This window comes from Pollachius pollachius (assembly GCF_949987615.1).
Source record: "Pollachius pollachius genome assembly, chromosome: 2".
NCBI classification, from domain to species: domain Eukaryota; kingdom Metazoa; phylum Chordata; class Actinopteri; order Gadiformes; family Gadidae; genus Pollachius; species Pollachius pollachius.
In genome coordinates, this window is record NC_136935.1 from 42,534,888 (window position 1) to 42,552,569 (window position 17,682).

General features: G+C 43.9%; 1 protein-coding gene across 2 annotated transcripts; it reads left to right on the forward strand.

Annotated features, from left to right (window-relative positions):
* Positions 1-3,691: 3,691 nt before the first annotated feature.
* On the forward strand, positions 3,692-17,656 carry trip10b (thyroid hormone receptor interactor 10b). 2 transcript variants are annotated; one of them, XM_079729813.1, is made up of 15 exons: positions 3,692-3,946; positions 7,144-7,259; positions 7,421-7,474; positions 8,363-8,510; positions 9,361-9,423; positions 9,648-9,752; positions 11,014-11,142; positions 11,507-11,653; positions 11,907-12,068; positions 13,529-13,552; positions 14,315-14,424; positions 15,329-15,461; positions 15,724-15,791; positions 15,918-16,015; positions 16,267-17,656. In XM_079729813.1, exons 1-15 carry the CDS (start codon positions 3,923-3,925, stop codon positions 16,410-16,412), a joined length of 1,527 nt encoding a protein of 508 aa, XP_079585939.1. In that variant the 5' UTR covers positions 3,692-3,922; the 3' UTR covers positions 16,413-17,656. The 2 variants fall into 2 exon arrangements, with proteins under 2 accessions (XP_079585939.1, XP_079585940.1); XM_079729814.1 differs by lacking the exon at positions 13,529-13,552.
* Positions 17,657-17,682: the final 26 nt, after the last annotated feature.

Consider the following 17,682-nt stretch of genomic DNA (forward strand, 5'->3'; position numbering starts at 1 on the left):
GAGGGAGAGAAAGAGATAGAGAGCATGGGGGAGATGGAGAGAAGGACAGTGGTAGAGATGGATGGAGGGAGGGAGAGAGAGAGAGAGAGGTGGGGGAGATGGAGAGAAGGACAGTGGTAGAGATGGATGGAGGGAGGGAGAGAGAGAGAGAGAGAGGTGGGGGAGATGGAGAGAAGGATAGTGGTAGAGATGGATGGAGGGAGAGAGAGAGAGAGAGGTGGGGAAGATGGAGAGAAGGACAGTGGTAGAGATGGATGGAGGGAGGGAGAGAGAGAGATAGAGAGCATGGGGGAGATGGAGAGAAGGACAGTGGTAGAGATGGATGGAGGGAGGGAGAGAGAGAGATAGAGAGCATGGGGGTGCGAGACATGGTAAAGGGAGTGAGAGAAAGAGAACAACAGGGTGCAAGACAGGCAGAGAGAGAAAGGGATAGAGAGAGAGTATGAGAGACAGTGATAGAGAGACCTAGCAAAAGTGATAGAGAGAGCGAGAGCGATAGAGAGAGAGAGAGAGAGAAAGAGAGAGAGAGAGAGAGAGAGAGAGTGGGAAATACAGGCAGGAGGTGGAGTGGTTAAAAGAGGAAGAGCAGTGCCATCCAGTGGTGCTGGTAAATGTTTGACTACTGGAGGCACAAATTCAATATGTGTGTGTGTGTGTGTGTGTGTGTGTGTGTGTGTGTGTGTGTGTGTGTTCCCAGTCTGTTTGCGTTTGTGCCCAATCTGCTTTCCAAACCCAAATATGATCGCTATTCGTAAACCATCAGATTCCCCTCGTCACTATTGAACCTTAAGTCAAGTGTTCCATCGGAAAGATGTGTAAACACTGTGGCACGCCAATTCCCAACAAACCAACTAATCTACTGAGGATGGATTTTTGAGAACCATGGACCTCTCCTTGGGAGGTTGTTTCTGTTCGGTAAGAGTAAATAAAATGAAGAGAACCTATCTGCCTCTCCTTCCTTTCCCTCCGACTGTGGAGAGATGACCTCCAGGCAATTTATTAAAATGGATTAGACGTCAACACACAGCCACTGGCGTTCTGTCTCTCCTTCGGTTCCCTCGTCCTCTTTCTCCCTCTCTCCAACAGATGGAGAGAAAGAGAGCAGGAGTTGCCGGACTGAGGGACGAAAGAGAAAAAAGAAAACAGGGAAGAGAGGAAGAGATAGATCCGTCCCCAGACCTTGGGTGAGTCCTGTGTCTTAATTTTTGCTTTCCAATCCCAGCCAATTTCATGCATAAGACTAATTTGTTGGATGCCCAAACACCCCCTTGGTTCTTGTGCAGGAGCTGGAGAAGACAAGAGAGGAGGGGAGAGGAGAGGAGGGAACACAAGAGCACGAGAGGTGAGAACATGTTCTGACCATGGAGCTGGTGCCAATGTTCTCACTGGCCAGAACATCGGCGTACCAACCTCTGGGATCAGCTGAGTCCGGCCTGACCCTTCTCTGAGACTTTGGTAAACACACTGAGCTATGAGAGAACCACGGTGAGACTGAGCCGCCAGCCGCCCACCTCTCCCTCCTCAAACATTCCAGAGACGTTGACTTACTGTGCACTCATGTTCACACACACATGTTGTTTACAATTTTAAAATCTCCTACTAGTTTTTGCGAAGGGTTGAAACGTTTAAAGGGTGTTGCCATAACAACATTAATTGAGTGAGTAGTTCTACTACCTCTCTGAACATTAGTCCATTATAACAAATGTTACCGTAGCCGAATAGCTGAGCAATTACAAATGATAGCCTGCTCTTATTTGTGCTCAGCGGGTACTAGGTACGGGGATAATTTGAAGTGGACAGTTTTAGAGGCTGCTCTAGATGAATGTTCCTCTTTCTAAATGAATGTCATCCATTTCAACACACTTACCCTTGCACTGAATGGCTCTCGATATTAAGTTCGGACATATACGGCTGTTTGGTACATCTATATAGCACTTGAGAATGGTAAACAACCCTGAATGTGTCATTTAACCTTATTCAGAAAATGGTGTGCATGTTTTACATTCCTGGCCTTCTGACTGCTCTCTCGCTCTCTTTCTCTCTCTCTCTCTCTCTCTCTCTCTCTCTCTCTCTCTCTCTCTCTCTCTCTATTGCCAACTATTCTGTCTCTCTCGCTCTCTCTCTTACTATCCATCTCTCTCTTGCTCACTTCCTCTGTCGGCCTCTCTGTCTCCCTCCCTTCTTCTGTCTTTCCCCCCTCTTCCTCTCAATCTACGCTCCCTCACTTCCTCTCCACCTCCTTCTCTCTCTGTCCATCTCTCTCTCTCTCTCTCTCTCTCTCTCTCTCTCTCTCTCTCTCTCTCTCTCTCTCTCTCGCTCTCTCTCTCTTTCTCTCTCTCTCTCTCTCTCTCACTCTCTCTCCGTCCATCCCAAGATGATTATGATTCTAACTCTGCTGGTGACTGTGGCCCAGAGCCAGTCCCAGTATTACCTGCCAACTGGCTGAGATGAAATATACACGCTCTCACGACAACGCCAATGCCAGAGGAGTGCATGCCGTCTTCCGTGAATGTAGGTGGGTGTCTGTGTGTGTCTTTGTGTGTGTGTGTGTGTGTGTGTCTGTGTGTGTGTGTGTGTGTGTGTGTGTCTATGTGTGTGTTTGTGTGTGTGTGTGTGTGTGTGTGTGTGTGTGTGTGTGTGTGTGTGTGTGTGTGTGGGTGTGGGTGTGTGTCTGTCTGGCAGGCGTCTGTCTGGAAGCTTAGGGACCATGTGCCTTACAATGTGGTTCATCTCGTGTCCCACCATTAGTGTTTACTTAAACTCAGTTAAAATAAAGTTGTTATGTAGACAGGGCTTATGGGAGCGTGGTGTCGACCAAAGAGGAGAAGAGGTTTGAGCGATAGGAAGGGATGTTTGTGGATGTGTTGCTGTAGCCTGGAGAACACATACATCTGCATGATGTTTCCCCTGACAGAAAGAGACACACGAATGCACGCACACAAATGCACGCACACACACTATCTCGCCGCACACATGCAGGCACTCTCTTTCTCTCTTCATATCCGTTTCTCTCTCACACACGCACACACACACACACACACACACACACACACACACACACACACACACACACACACACACACACACAGCTAGACTAAGGATTGACTGATGTCTCTTTTTAATTTTACTATATCTGACTCATAATAAAGCATACCAGTGTATAATAAAGTCTTTAAAAAACAGCCTCAATGTTAAGATTTTCCACAGAAAATACACAGGCTGCATCATATTTGCTGAAAAAATATGAACTGCATCGGAATATTTGTGTTCCTGTTTGACAACACTTGGTGTCAGGCTTGTTCAACCCCACCTGAAAAGAGGCGCGGCCACGTGAAACAATGCAGGTAAGGGCACGTCATCGTTTCAATGCAAGCGTAGCCTACACACTCTTGTAGTTGGTATATATATCAGGTATATGCCTTATTTAGGGTGATCGAGACAATGTCGAAATCAATTGCTGCCTAATGAATTTAATTGGCACGCACTAGTGACTGCACCATACATGTGTAAAATAAATGAACACAAAATAAAAAACAGAGAAATACATAGGCTACAGTATTTCATATCGTTGTGCAGATATGACTGACGAGTCATATTTGCTGAAACGCATATCGCGCTCAAAAAACGCCCTCCTCCCCTTCCTCCCTCTCTCTCCCTCCCTCCCTCTCCCGGCCACTCTCCGGCGCTTTCCACCTCTCCCTCGCTCTCTCTCTCACTGCGCCTGGGACCAAACTTGTTTCAGGAAAAGCAAGCAAACATATTTTCTTTCGTTTAAAGAAACAGGCTCGCCAAGGAGAAGGCGTCGACTTCCTTGAATCGTTTCCTTCCTTCACTTTCGAGAGGGAAGATTTTGGGTATCATATAAAACTTCACTTATAGGCAGCATTTCGGTAGAATTCGCTGCGCGACAACTTTCAAAAACATGGATTGGGGAACCGATCTTTGGGTAAGTTTTTGACAGCTGACATAACATGGTGCACTAAGCCCCTATTTAAAGTACTACTCTGAGGGGTTTGTTGGTTTGCGTTTTAATGACCAACATCCTCGAAAAAATAATTGGCTTTAGGAGGCTATTGTTTTTTCCTTGACCCGCTCTGCATCGAACGTTGTTTCGTGCTCTAGGCCTGGGTTAGGCAGCTCCGCGTTGACAGGACAATACGACACCTTTAATGTGGAGAGCCACAGCGTTTCGCAATCCTAGGCGCTTACCTTATCACTGCATGGAAGGAATGGCACATTACTCCCCCCCACACACACACACACGTTTAAACTACAAAACGATCCGGAGTTTAGCGACACACAGTTTAAGTTGCCAGTTTTCACCTAGGGCTAGTTCATATTGCCTGCTGTAAAACTCATTGGGATACATTCTGGGGTGGCCTAGCGTTTTCCACTTGGATGTTGGTTATGATTGACTTAAAATGTTCTCTCTGTTATATGTGAAAGGGACGAGTTACATTGTCTTATCTCCGTTTTTAATCGTTGACTCAAGCACAGATTGCACCGTGACAAGATCACTTTGAACTACATGTTTTCTTTCTCGTTCCTTACTATTTTCTTCCTGTGCATCCGGAAACATTTATTTTCTTCACCATAACAATACCTATACAAATCCCAGGCTACTGTCAACGTGTTAGGCTTCGGGGTTAAATTATACTTGTACCATGTCCAGTTAATTACATGACAGTAAGGGGCCTTAGGAAACCCGTGACTAGACCCACTACTCTATTTAATTACAATGTTACAATTGTCTGTATGTGGGCGAAAATAAAGGAAATCTATTCAAGTTATTTCTGACATGTCATAGGCCTATTTGTCAATTGCCACAATCCCCAAATCCAATTAAGACTTGATTCCTTTTCCCAGTGTGTGACTGACAACAATCCTCCTGTGTGCAACGCGTGGCCATGCAAGCTAAAATATGGTTCGTCATGCTGTCATGTCGTCTACTATTCCATACGGACAGATGCTCGTGTTTATATTGTGAGCACGAAGTCCTATATACAGTAGCTTTTCCTTTACAGACCTGCTGTGCCCGCGATGCTCACGTGCCCCCTCTACTTCCAGTAAGCCTATATCTGTGTGACGACACTTTAGTTTTTGGGGTCAAAAGGCAACGTCAGATGCCCAAGAGTGTCCCTGGAAACGGCATGGTTCCCAGGTTTTTGTTGCCGCTGGTTTTCCCACACGACTGTAGCCATGGGAAAGTAATGGAAACATGCAACCTTGGTTGTGGGGAATAGATGTTGCAAGTTGTCTGGGACATACATAGTAGACAAGAGTTTACAAGTTTGTGCACTTTTGGTTTTAGTTCCCAAAAAAGCACAGAACAAAGAATCTGGCAGTAGTATAGCAATGTGCAAACTATTAGCCGCTCATGAATAATCGCAGTTTAGCTCATGAAGGTGGAGAACACACTGCTCTCATAAAGGGGTGGGACACGACTGACCCAGTGTGACTTTATATAGGCCCCTGGGACTGTCCGTCATAGGGCGGAGGCTCCAAATAAGTTAACTATAAGGTCATCCAGACCCTGTTCAAATCGTCTTGTTTGCCAATTCCTTCATTGTCTTGTCTCTCTATCTTTCTCATACATAGATTTGTTGTGGTCTCTGGAATTCAGACATCCTCTCAGAAACCTTTTCTCTCTCTTCCTCTCTCTGTCTCTCTCTCTCTCGCACACATTATCCAGGACAAAGCAAACTATGTTAGTGTATGATCTGCATTTAGCTCCCCTCAGACCTGCGACACCCTTTTATAAATTTGTATCTGTGTCTCAGGCACCAAGAGATTCTACGACCTAGGAGAACACACACAACACACATACAGGCATGCTTACACACACACACACACACACACACACACACACACACACACACACACACACACACACACACACAGTAACAAGGGTAGAATAGTTAAGATTATTGTCTGACAGACTACAATAGACCCCACCTACTGTTTTGTTTTTGTGTGTGTGTTTGCACGCTACCAAACATTTGTATTGTTTGAGTGTATGTGTTCACTATGTGTTTTCACATGCGTATAAGACTACAGATACTGTTGATCTACCTGCTTAACAGGTTTGTGTGTGTGCACGTGTGTGTCTGCCATTGTGTGTGTGTGTGCACGTGTGTCTGAAGAGTATAACAGTATAATAATTTTGCTTTTGAAGGTGGAGCTGTACCAGAATAGAAGACACAGAGAACTGGTTCATCCATACATGTAGTGTAGCCAGTCGCCCCTACCTGTGGCTGCCTTGGTTTATAAATGACACATAAAAAAACACACGCAACCACAACCACTAGATAGACAGGCTTCTATGGGCCAGGCTGCAACTGACAAATCACAGTATGTTTAGGGAAACCGATAGACAAGCTTTGATTTGTGGTGTGACATCCCACAAGGTAATTGCTCTGTAAGCCCCTAAATAGAAAGAGACATTAGCGTCATGAGAAGTATCTCGCAAGGTCACGTTCTGTTTCTCTCTGCTGATTGGTCTAGCCTGGCTTCAATCCTGTTGAAAGCCTTTTCTAAAAAAATTCAAAATGCTTGGACCGATCAGAGCTTTGGGGGAGGGAGTTCTAGTTCCTGACCAACATGGAGAGTCGCAATCAGCCAAATAAAAAATAAATGAAAGGGAGCAAACAAAACATTTTTTAAACAGAATGAATAAAGTTGACAAAAGATAAACACAAATCTGAACGGAAGGCTCTGAGGATAGAATATGTTTTGCTTTTTACTTTCAACCGGATTCCTCGAGAAACGACAAAAGCAAGATGGCCACTGATTGGTGTTAAGGCCGCCCCCATATTTGGAAATCAATGGTTTTTTCCAGATGGATTTTCAATATCTTAACTGTCTCACAGGGCTATTAGGCCATTGTTTTCGAGGTCTCGTTGTAATTCTAGCAATTGCATGCAATAAAACAAGTGCATTGTTTGCGTTACCCTTTGCTATTTATCCCCCAACACCCTTCTGTTTTATAGCTCCTGCCAATGATTGCAAATAGCCACGCCCATAGAGATAGGCAAAACTGAAGTTTTAAATATCTGTGTACGTAGAGCGCCAGTGCTTGTGTCTCAATGTCTAGAGTATTCCCGTTTTTTTCACCAAGTCAAATATTTGTTTCCCTATCCTTAGGACCAGTATGATGTCATCGACAAACACACCCAGTCGGGCCTTGACCTTGTGGAGCGCTATATCAAGTTTGTGAAGGAGCGCACTGAGATAGAACAGAGCTACGCCAAGCAGCTCAGGTGAGCTGAACGCACCCCTAGATATTTCTCACATATTCTGAAGCTGTGGGTTACAATTTGGCTGTTGAATTGTGTGAACAGTCAATTATGAACGTGTGCCACTTGGGTGCAAACATGAACTAGAATGTATGTCTCATTCTGCCCCCATCTCTGTTTAATAGGAATTTGACTAAGAAGTACACCAAACGAGGAAGCAAGGAGGAGCCGGAGAGCAAGTGAGAGAACGAGAGAGAGAGAGAGAGAGAAAGAGAGAGTCATGCCTATTGGCTCTCATTCTTAACCATTTTCAACTGATATCCTAACCCCTTTGCCCCATACCTTCCAGGTATCCCTTTTCTGTTCTGTGTTATATATATTTTTAGCCACACTCATTAAGGCTAAGGTTTACTCACAACCTACGGGAATACCATCTGATTAAGGCTCACGGTGGCATTAGACGTATTTACTCACAACCTACGGGAATACCATCTGATTAAGGCTCACGGTGGCATTAGACGTATTTACTCACAACCTACGGGAATACCATCTGATTAAGGCTCACGGTGGCATTAGACATATTTACTCACAACCTATGGGAATACCATCTGATTAAGGCTCACGGTGGCATTAGACATATGGGCACCATACTGACTTTATTTAAAAACTCTGCTTCCTAAAAGACCATCCGCCCCAGGCCGTTATGTCACTGTTAAATTTTTTGTTGTTGTTCTACCAAGCATGTGTTCACACTGTCATGACACATGCTGACAGTGTGTCATGGGTGAACTACAGTCATTAAGCCAGTGATCCCCAGGGTGTCCAGGTGAGCTGAAGCTAGCGCCCCCAAAGGACATGAAGGCAATAAGCTACATCAAATTGTTCTGTGTGTGTGTGTGTGTGTGTGTTTGCCGGAGCCAAGAGCGTTTCAACAGCACCCATGCATGCAACTCAAAGCTTTCAAAGCAAAGGACAGACTTTGTTTATTTTATTGCCTTGTCCCACCCATCTTTTCTCCCAGTCTGACTTTGCCAAATTCTCATCGGTGAGATCCCCATTGATATAGTTCCCTATGGACAAAAGAAAACAAACAAGATTTCCTAATTTTGTCCCGCCTGCGCCTCCAGGTTCTCCAATCACGCTGCATTCCAGGACATCCTGAATGAGCTGAACGACTATGCCGGCCAACGGGAGGTCATCGCTGAGAACATGATGACTGGCATCTGTGTGGAGCTCACAAAGTACCTGCAGGATCTCAAAGGCGAGCGCAAGACGGTGAGAAAAAGACTCCGCGATGGGAAGGAAACCAAATGGAATGATAGAAGGTCATGGTTAGGGAACCCCTATGATGTCAGGATAAGCCGTTACAAGCCATTTCAGGACGTACCCTACAGTGAGCTCACACCTAAGTCTACAAGCGGATGTACGATGGATAGATCTTGAGCGTACCAGTTGGTACAGTCCACTGGTATGCTAAGTAGGTTGACCTATCTGTCGTACAACTACAATGTACAGGTTGCTCTATCTATGGTATATCTACAATGTACAGGTTGCTCTATCTATGGTATATCTACAATGTACAGGTTGCTCTATCTATGGTATATCTACAATGTACAGGTTGATCTATCTTTCTCACATCTACAATGTACAGGTTGCTCCATCTATGGTATATCTACAATGTACAGGTTGCTCTATCTATGGTATCTCTACAATGTACAGGTTGATCTATCTTTCATGCATCTACAATGTACAGGTTGCTCTATCTATGGTATATCTACAATGTACAGGTTGCTCTATCTATGGTATATCTACAATGTACAGGTTGCTCTATCTATGGTATCTCTACAATGTACAGGTTGATCTATCTTTCATGCATCTACAATGTATAGGTTGCTCTATCTATGGTATAGCTACAATGTACAGATTGATCTATCTTTCGCACATCTACAATGTACAGGTTGATCTATCTTTTGTACATCTACAATGTGCAGGTTGCTCTGTCCATCATACATTGAAAATGGCTAAGACTACCTGATGGTCCAATAGGGGGTCCTTCAAAGTAAAAGTTAGGTGATGCATATTGTGGATAAGATGCTGTAACCCCCTCACCTGTTTCCCTCCGTAGCATCTCGCAGACGCCAAGAAAGCACAACAGAGCTTGGAGGCCAGCCTCAAACAGCTGGAAAGTGTGAGTGTCATTCGTCGTCCATGAAAATAGTTCAAACCAAAAAATGATCACAAATCTGTGTCTGTGTGAAGCTCTTCACGGATATCAAAAGAATTACAATTGAAGGAATGCTCTTCATCCACTGGACCCATGCTGTTGATCTTCCTTTTAGGGTACCCAGGTGTGTGTATATGTGGTTATGTTTGTGCCTTGCTTTATATGTGCATGTGTGTGTCTTCCTCCAGACTAAAAAGCGATTTGCTAAGGAGTGGGGCGAGGCCGAGAAAGCCTCACAGCATGCGGAGAAAACAGAGAGTGACGTGAATGCCACCAAGCTGGACGTGGAGAAGGTAAACAAACTGTGTTTTTGATTTATTTAGCTGAATTGTATTCACCGCAAAGTTGGGTTCTACTTTATATTCTCCTATTCCTCCCTCTCTTTGCCTCCCTCCCCCCCCCCCCCACCACACACACATTGCCACCTCTTTTTCCATACCTCCTTTCTTTCCATCCTCCTTTATTCCTCTCCATTCATCTTCCCCCGGCCCCTCTTTCTAAGTCCTTTCATGTGTTGGTGGGCGGGTTGGCTGTGTTTGGCTTCTGGTTTGGTTCTGTCTTTTAGCATTGTGTTCTTCTTTCTGTTAACGTTGTTTTGGTTCTGTCTTTTAACGTTGTGCTGGTTGTCCTCTCTGTTAACTGCGTTAGTTCTTCTGTCCGTTAACAATGTGTTTGTTCTTCTGTCTGTTAAATGTGTTGGTTCTTCTGTCCGTTAACAATGAGTACGTTTACATGCACTGCTTAACCCGATCTAAGCCATAGTTCGAATATGCTCCTCAATCGGACAACTGCAATTGTCCGAGTATACATGGCGGTGAGAAAATCGATTCATTGGCCGAAGCATTTCATACCCCGTTACGATAGGTGGTGCTGTGCCCATTTCAGCTAGTGGTTATAGAGCCACCGGTTGACCTCTTTACGTCACTAGCAACAACAAACTCAGGCGGCCGCAGCATTCGAGAAAGTTGTTTTCAGTAAACAGCTGTTCAATTTCGGGTCAATGTCATTTCTCAGACGCTCCATTGTTCCAACCCTGGTCGTATGCTCCTCCGGGAGTCACTCAAACACACTGCCGTTCTCGCCCACACACATTACGCTACTCTCGTAACAGAAGCGTAATGTGTACTGAATGCATGTTGATGATGATGCACTTCTTATAGGGGGTAACTACATTGGCACGACACCGACTTCCTCCATCTTCTCCGACACCTTTTTAAATAAATGGCAGTTTCTAGTTTTCTGACGGCGACGACAACACAACTATCGTCTCCTTATACTTCCGGCTCAAGGCAAAATATCGAGCATGCGTAGAACGCATAATCCGATTCGAATCCGATTGGCCGTATACATGCACGCTTAATTCGACTAACAGTCGAATAATCTAGGGTCTTAATTATACTATGAGTAACTCGATTCGATTTGACTTTAGTCCGACTAAGGTGTATACATGCATCTTAATAATCCAATCATAGTTGGACTTAGCCAATAATTCGTCTTTCTTGGGTGTCATGTAAACGCACTGAATGTGTTGGTTCTGTCTCTGGATGGTTTTAGGCTAAGCAGCACTCCCACTCCCGCACGCACACAGCTGAGGAGTGCAGGAATGACTATGCAGCCCAACTACAGAAATACAACAAGGAGCAGAGCTACTTTTACTACACAGAGATACCTCAAATCTTTAACGTAAGACTGCGCTGGTAAAATAATTGCATTTACATTTTTCAAAGTGTATGTTTTTAAGTGTCACACATGGGTAGTGTGTTATATGGGTAGTTATTTCTTTGTACACACACACACACACACACACACACACACACACACACACACACACACACACACACACACACACACACACACACACACACACACACACACACACACACACACACACACACACACACACACACACACAACCTATTCTGAGTCACTGACAAAAGCAAAAAGTTATTGAGGTAATGTGTTCATTATCCCAAATATCATCCTTTTACCAAACAATGGTGTGTTTGAATGCCTGCTTATGTGTATTTGTGTGGTATGTGCTGAGCAGAGCATGCAGAAATTGGAGGAGACGAGGATCAAACGACTGGCAGAGGGTTACTGCCAGTTCTCGGAGATGGAGAAGAGGGTTATGCCCATCATTTCTAAGTGTCTAGAAGGCATCTCCTCAGCAGGGGGTAAAACTAACGAGAAACAGGTAACCTTCCTGGCTTCTTGCGTGTGGGTGTGTGGGAAGAAATGCCCAGTACACCAGTCTCTACTTATATTTAACTCTGTGTGTGTGTGTGTGTGTGTGTGTGTGTGTGTGTGTGTGTGTGTGTGTGTGTGTGTGTGTGTGTGTGTGTGTGTGTGTGTGTGTGTGTGTGTGTGTGTGTGTGTGTGTGTGTTTGGGGGGGGGGGGGGAATGTTTGCATGGGTGTGTTGGGTTTTTGCATGTTTTTGCCTCATAGGATTCATTGCTTTTCATTGAGCAACACAAGTCCGGTTTCGAAAGACCTGCCGATGTGGAGTTTGAAGACTACATCCAGGGGATCAAACCAGCAACTTCTGACTTAAGCCTCTATCCGCAGCGAGTAAGGCCAAAACTCTGGCCTTTTAGCAAGAAAACAAAGGTAAAATGCTACGCCGCTATTCTGAAGAAGCTCCATGAACGGAATGGAAGTAGAATCCTAAAGCCAAAATATGCCTTATTGTTCCAACCTCCTTTCCTCTCCATTTATTGTCACTTTGTCTCCAAACCACACTTCTCTCATTGCTCTTTTGCTGTAGGTATGATTCACAAGCTATAATCTGAGTCTTGCTTGTTAGAATTGCCATAGCCGTCAGCTATTAGTGAGGGAAATGATCTGTGAGAATATCAGTTTTGTGTGTACTGCACCTGTTTCTGTATGACAGTCGCGATTTTTGGCTGTACCTTTCTCAAATCCTACCATCCGGACAAGTCTTCACTGATTGGTTCAGGGCTTCAATCTTACTGGTCAATCTTATATTCCACATATGACTCCTCACAGGTGTGTGGATGCAAAGCTTCTCAATGGTGGAGAAATGTAATAGGAGGGAGGGAGCAGAGAGGGAAGGGACCTTCATTTTTTCGGTTGCTTATTTAAAAAAATTCTGCTCTCTTCTAATCCCTTCAGCTCTCTCCTTACACTTTTCCACACCAAATCATACACATACACACACACACACACACACATACACTCACGCTCACACTCACACACGCACTCGCACACAGTAGACATCACAAACAGGCATACAAATACACACATAAACGCATTCCACTCATGCCTCCCCCGCCCCTTTGCCCTGGAGGGTTATTCAATCTCCTGCTGTGACGTGCCCAGACAGTCCCTGATCTCTCACACTGGGTCCACAAGGTGCTGAATAATCACTTATTTTACTCAATCCCCCTCCTCTTTCATTTCCTCTCCTTCATTTTATTTACTCAGAACTGAACCTCTCCCCCCTCCCTTGTTCCCACCTTCACTCACTTCCCTTCCGCATTTTTCTCTTTCAGTTTCCAAATAAACCTTATCATTTTCTTTTTCCTTTTGATTCTCAGTCAGCCCCTCCCCCTTTCTCTCCCCCCTCGTCTCCGTTCCCACTTGGCGGCCCAACCCAGCCCCTCCCCTCCCTTCCCCTCTCCAAATTGCCGCAATCCCCCCTCTTCCTCTGTCTGCGGGACTTGAAGCGCTGTGTCGCGCCCAGGGTAGCCTCTTTAAGACCCTTGCTCAAGCACACCTGGGTGAGTTGCGCTGGGCAATCAGATAGCCCGGTACGTTCTGGTCCCGCCCCCCTCCATCCGTGGCAGCCAATGTCCTGTTGATGTCGCATCGTTAGGTTGTGTTGTTCTTGTTGTTGGTGGAACACCCATTCATTCATGATGATGAGACACAGCATGCTTATGTTAAGTCGTAAGAGTCTGACAATGAATGTAATAATAATAAGATGCATGCTGACATGGGTGTGTCTGACGCTTCGTTCTCCCTACTGGAAAAAAAACACTAACTGGCATGTACTTTAAATGTTTTGTGTGTGTCTTACATGAAGTCTACCATTTTTCTCTGTCTAGATTTCACATGCTGAAAAGCACATGGTAACGGTTGTTATAGTTACATGATATTGGACTCAGTAATCAGGTGGTGGGATCTGTTCAGAGGGGAATACTATCTGCTCATCATGTGTGTTTGGTCATAGAGAAATCTGGCATAAATTGTTTCCAACACGAGAGCTAAACTGTTGACAATAAGTGAAACTAATTGTCATCTGTAGACTTTTTTCAAAAAACATTTTATTCATATATGTTGTTTTCTACATAATATTGATCATATTATTGAGTTGCCCTTATTTAATCAATCGTTGTAACATCATTTAGAATCACACTTGATCAGCAACTATAATTTTTTAATTTATATTCAGTGGTTTTCCCCGATTAACCTCAGGAAGATTTATCCGTTTTTTAATGTCTGGATGCTACAGGGGTTTGACCTATATAACTACTCCTCTCCCTCTTTCCATATCTCCCTGGTTCCTTTGTGGTGTAGTTGTGTCTGAATACTAATCCATTACTGTGGTGGAGAATAACAGCCTTACTTGTAAAATGTATTAATCTAGAAAGCTCTATTTATTTATATAAATTAAAAAGGGCTTTCAGTTTCTGTGTGGGGAAAACCATTTCACACTTTCACCATAATGTGTTTTATGACAAGTTATTGCGGATCGGGGAAAGAGTGACATCTAGTGGTGAATATATGTCTTTCTGCTCTGGTTGCGTACGTTCGAAAGATGATAGCTGATTCAGAGAGCGAATCCCAAATGACCCAATCAATCGTGTGTGTGTGTGTGTGTGTGTGTTCAGCCTCCTGCAGCAGAAGACTTCTCCCACCTTCCTCCTGAGCAGAGGAAGAAGAAGCTGCAGGCGAAGATTGATGACATCACCAAGGAGCTGACCAAGGCACAGGACCAGAGGTGAGATCACGGCGTCCCTTGACCTTAGCAAGTCTCCCCTGTCTCAGAAACCCCCCTTCCCTTTCGGGTCCATCCCATGAAGCCCTCATCAGTACAAAGATCCGACGGCATAACACTTAATTAGTCTTAATTAATTATTAAGAAGCAAAGTGCAAATCAAACAAGATTTGTATTAATAAGTATTGATAAATATACATACATACATACATACATACATACATACATACATACATACATACATACATACATACATACATACATACATTTTTACATAAATACATTTGTACATAGAATAAATATGTACACAGAATAAATATGTGCAAAGGTACATTCAACATCATTTCAGAGATTAACGTAACTATTCTGAAAGTCTTTTTTTTGTTGTGGGAAGATTTTTGAAAGGCTCTTTTTTTATAAAGCCATCTGATATCTATGGAACCGCAGCATACTGAAAGTATGTCAACACTCCCAGAAAGTGTCAAGCATTGATTAATGAAGTGTTATTTTTTAATTGTCATAATTGTACTACATATTTAAGATCTCTGTGTATTGTTTGTTTTGCACGGTTCATTCATGCGAAGAGGTTAGTCACACAGGGCACAGCTCACCACAGGCATTTTTATGGCAGAACGCTGGGCAGAACCGACGGATAAATGAATGGGTAATCTCAAATGAGTCACGTTAATCTTCCTATGTATCCTCCTCTCCCCTCTGCTCCTCCGTCGCCTCCTCGCCTCCTTCCCTCTTTCTGTCACCTCCCCGTCTCTTCTCCCCTGTCAACCTCCCTGTGCTCTTTTATGACCTTTTCCACTCCACCCCCTCCTTTCCTCCCCTCCTCAAATCTCCTTTGCTCTTCTGGTTCCTCGTCCCCCCCCCCCCCCCCCCCTCCCCTGCGTCCTGGCAGTGAGGCGCTGGAGAAGATGAAGGGTGTGTACGAGCAGACCCCCCAGATGGGAGACCCGTCCAGCCTGGAGCCCCAGATCCAGGAAACGGCCCACAACATCGGGCGCCTGCGGGGGGAACTCGCCAAATATGAGGTCTTTCACACGCACACATTGAATATGCATGTACTGAAGATGAACACATGCACATGCACCCCCACACACACACACACACACACACACACACAAACCCCCCCCCCCACACACACACACACCAAGGCAGAAGAATGCACTAAAATGACTCCTATGCATGCATGCATGCACGCACGCGCAGTACATATACAAACACAAGGAGGTCATGCATAAACAATTGCGGTCGATGTGAAGTCTGGTCCATCTGCTGTTGGTTCCCTTACAGACATGGCTGGCAGAAGCCATTGGAGGAGAGGAGTCCGCCAATGCTTTTAACAACAACCTCCAGTCAGGGTGAGGCCCACTGTGACTCTAAATGCATATTAATACGTCCACAGAAGTGATGTCGATTTAAAGGACCATCTCTAGTATGTCAGGTGTATCATGTCTGGGTCATGCTTTCTCTTATTAACTCTGCAGCATGCGGCAGTCGACCCGCGAGAACGAGTATGAGTTTGATGAGTTTGATGATGTGGAGACTCCCATTGGCCAGTGCACTGCTCTGTACACGTTTGACGGTAAGTCTAAAAGCTGTGTGTGTGTGTGTGTGTGTGTGTGTGTGTGTGTGTGTGTGTGTGTGTGTGTGTGTGTGTGTGTGTTGAAACGGCTCTTTACATACATTCCCAATGCTTTCAGTTGTTGATGCCTTTGCGTTTATGTGTGTGTGTGTGTGTGTGTGTGTTGAAACGGCTCTTTACGTACATTCCCAATGCTTTCAGTTGTTGATGCCTTTGCGTATATATATGTGTGTGTGTGTGTGTGTGTGTAGGCAACAGCGAGGGCACAGTCTCGATCACAGAGGGGGAGCAGTTGAGTGTGATGGAGGACGATAAAGGGGACGGCTGGATGAGGGTCCTAAGAGCCAGTGGAGAGGAGGGCTACATCCCTTCATCCTATGTAAACGTCAATCAATAATACACACATACACCCACTATCTTCATCTACATGAAACTGTTGCAATGCCAGTTTTCTTAAAGACTTTTACCCCATCACCTTAATTCTTGTACCACATTATTATATAAAAGACGGTCTACTTCAGGTTGCTATTTTTTACACTAACTGTCATAGGATTTGTATCCATTTTAAACACTCAACAAGTAAGCAAGAAAACCCTGATCTTAGGGGTTCACTATAGCCATCGTTGCTTTTGGTTCACTTTTAGATAAGTATTGCAGTCTCCCTACCTTACAGAATAATGTGATCTACGAATGTGAAAAGTTTGTGACCTCAAACTGGATGCAAAGCATTAGAATTATAACATGGGTATTTATTTTTAACTAAATATCGATCTATATTCATCTTTAAACTCATCTCCTCAAAATGTCATTTTTTATCATTATACTGAAGATTTTACTTCTAGGGTTATCCAAATTTATTTATTTACTTTTTTTTATATTGAGTAAAACCAAACTAGAGCAGAGCAGAGCAGCAAAGGATGAATATCAAAAAGGTTGAGTTAATAAATATCTTATTTCAGTTTTCAAATAAATTGTCCTGTTGGGAGGAATAGTAAGCCGACACTTTATATGTCAAAAGCCAAGGTTGAAGTAACCCGATGTTGTGGCAGTTAATCATTTGACTTACGAATCCCAGAACAAGGATGTACAGGATGGAATTGTTCCCCTTGATTATTTTCTCATCTGATCAAACGCACTCACCTTTATCATTTTGATCCGTCTGCTAGTTTGTCGGGATTTCATTTGCAAGGTTTTAACATGGTTTGCCAGCCGTAATACACGCTTGGGCCGTCATAAGTCTGGCCTTTACCTCTTCCTGTCTTTAAATATAACTATGGTTGTCTTTTCAGCTGTTTCACTGTCTCTGAATCTGTTCATCCCGCTCTTACAATATTTTGGTTGCATTGAGGCTTTTTCATGGAATGAAAATGTATCTGAGATTCGCTAATTACAACTCCATCTTTATTGTAGAAAAAGAGGCTGTTCCTTATACCATAGCACCTTTTGACTTTATAGGAGTATTTATGAACATCACTTGTGACAAATCACTTAATGTTTACATGTTATCTTTTCTCTTGTTTTCCTATTACTGGAATAGTGGACTTCTCATTATTTTGAGTTTATTCACTTATACATATGAATAAGCCATGTATTTACTGTATACAGTATATCATTAAATCTTAAATGAAAAAATATATAACAATTCTTTGTTTTCATTTAAATTCAAT

Bases quoted from the DNA above. Each gene is read 5' to 3' on its own strand.
- trip10b (XM_079729813.1), top strand. From the start codon at position 3,923: ATGGATTGGGGAACCGATCTTTGG. The intron at 9,424-9,647 runs GTGAGTGTCATT...GTCTTCCTCCAG, and splicing joins GCCTCAAACAGCTGGAAAGT to ACTAAAAAGCGATTTGCTAA. The intron at 12,069-13,528 runs GTAAAATGCTAC...TTCTCTGTCTAG, and splicing joins CTTTTAGCAAGAAAACAAAG to ATTTCACATGCTGAAAAGCA.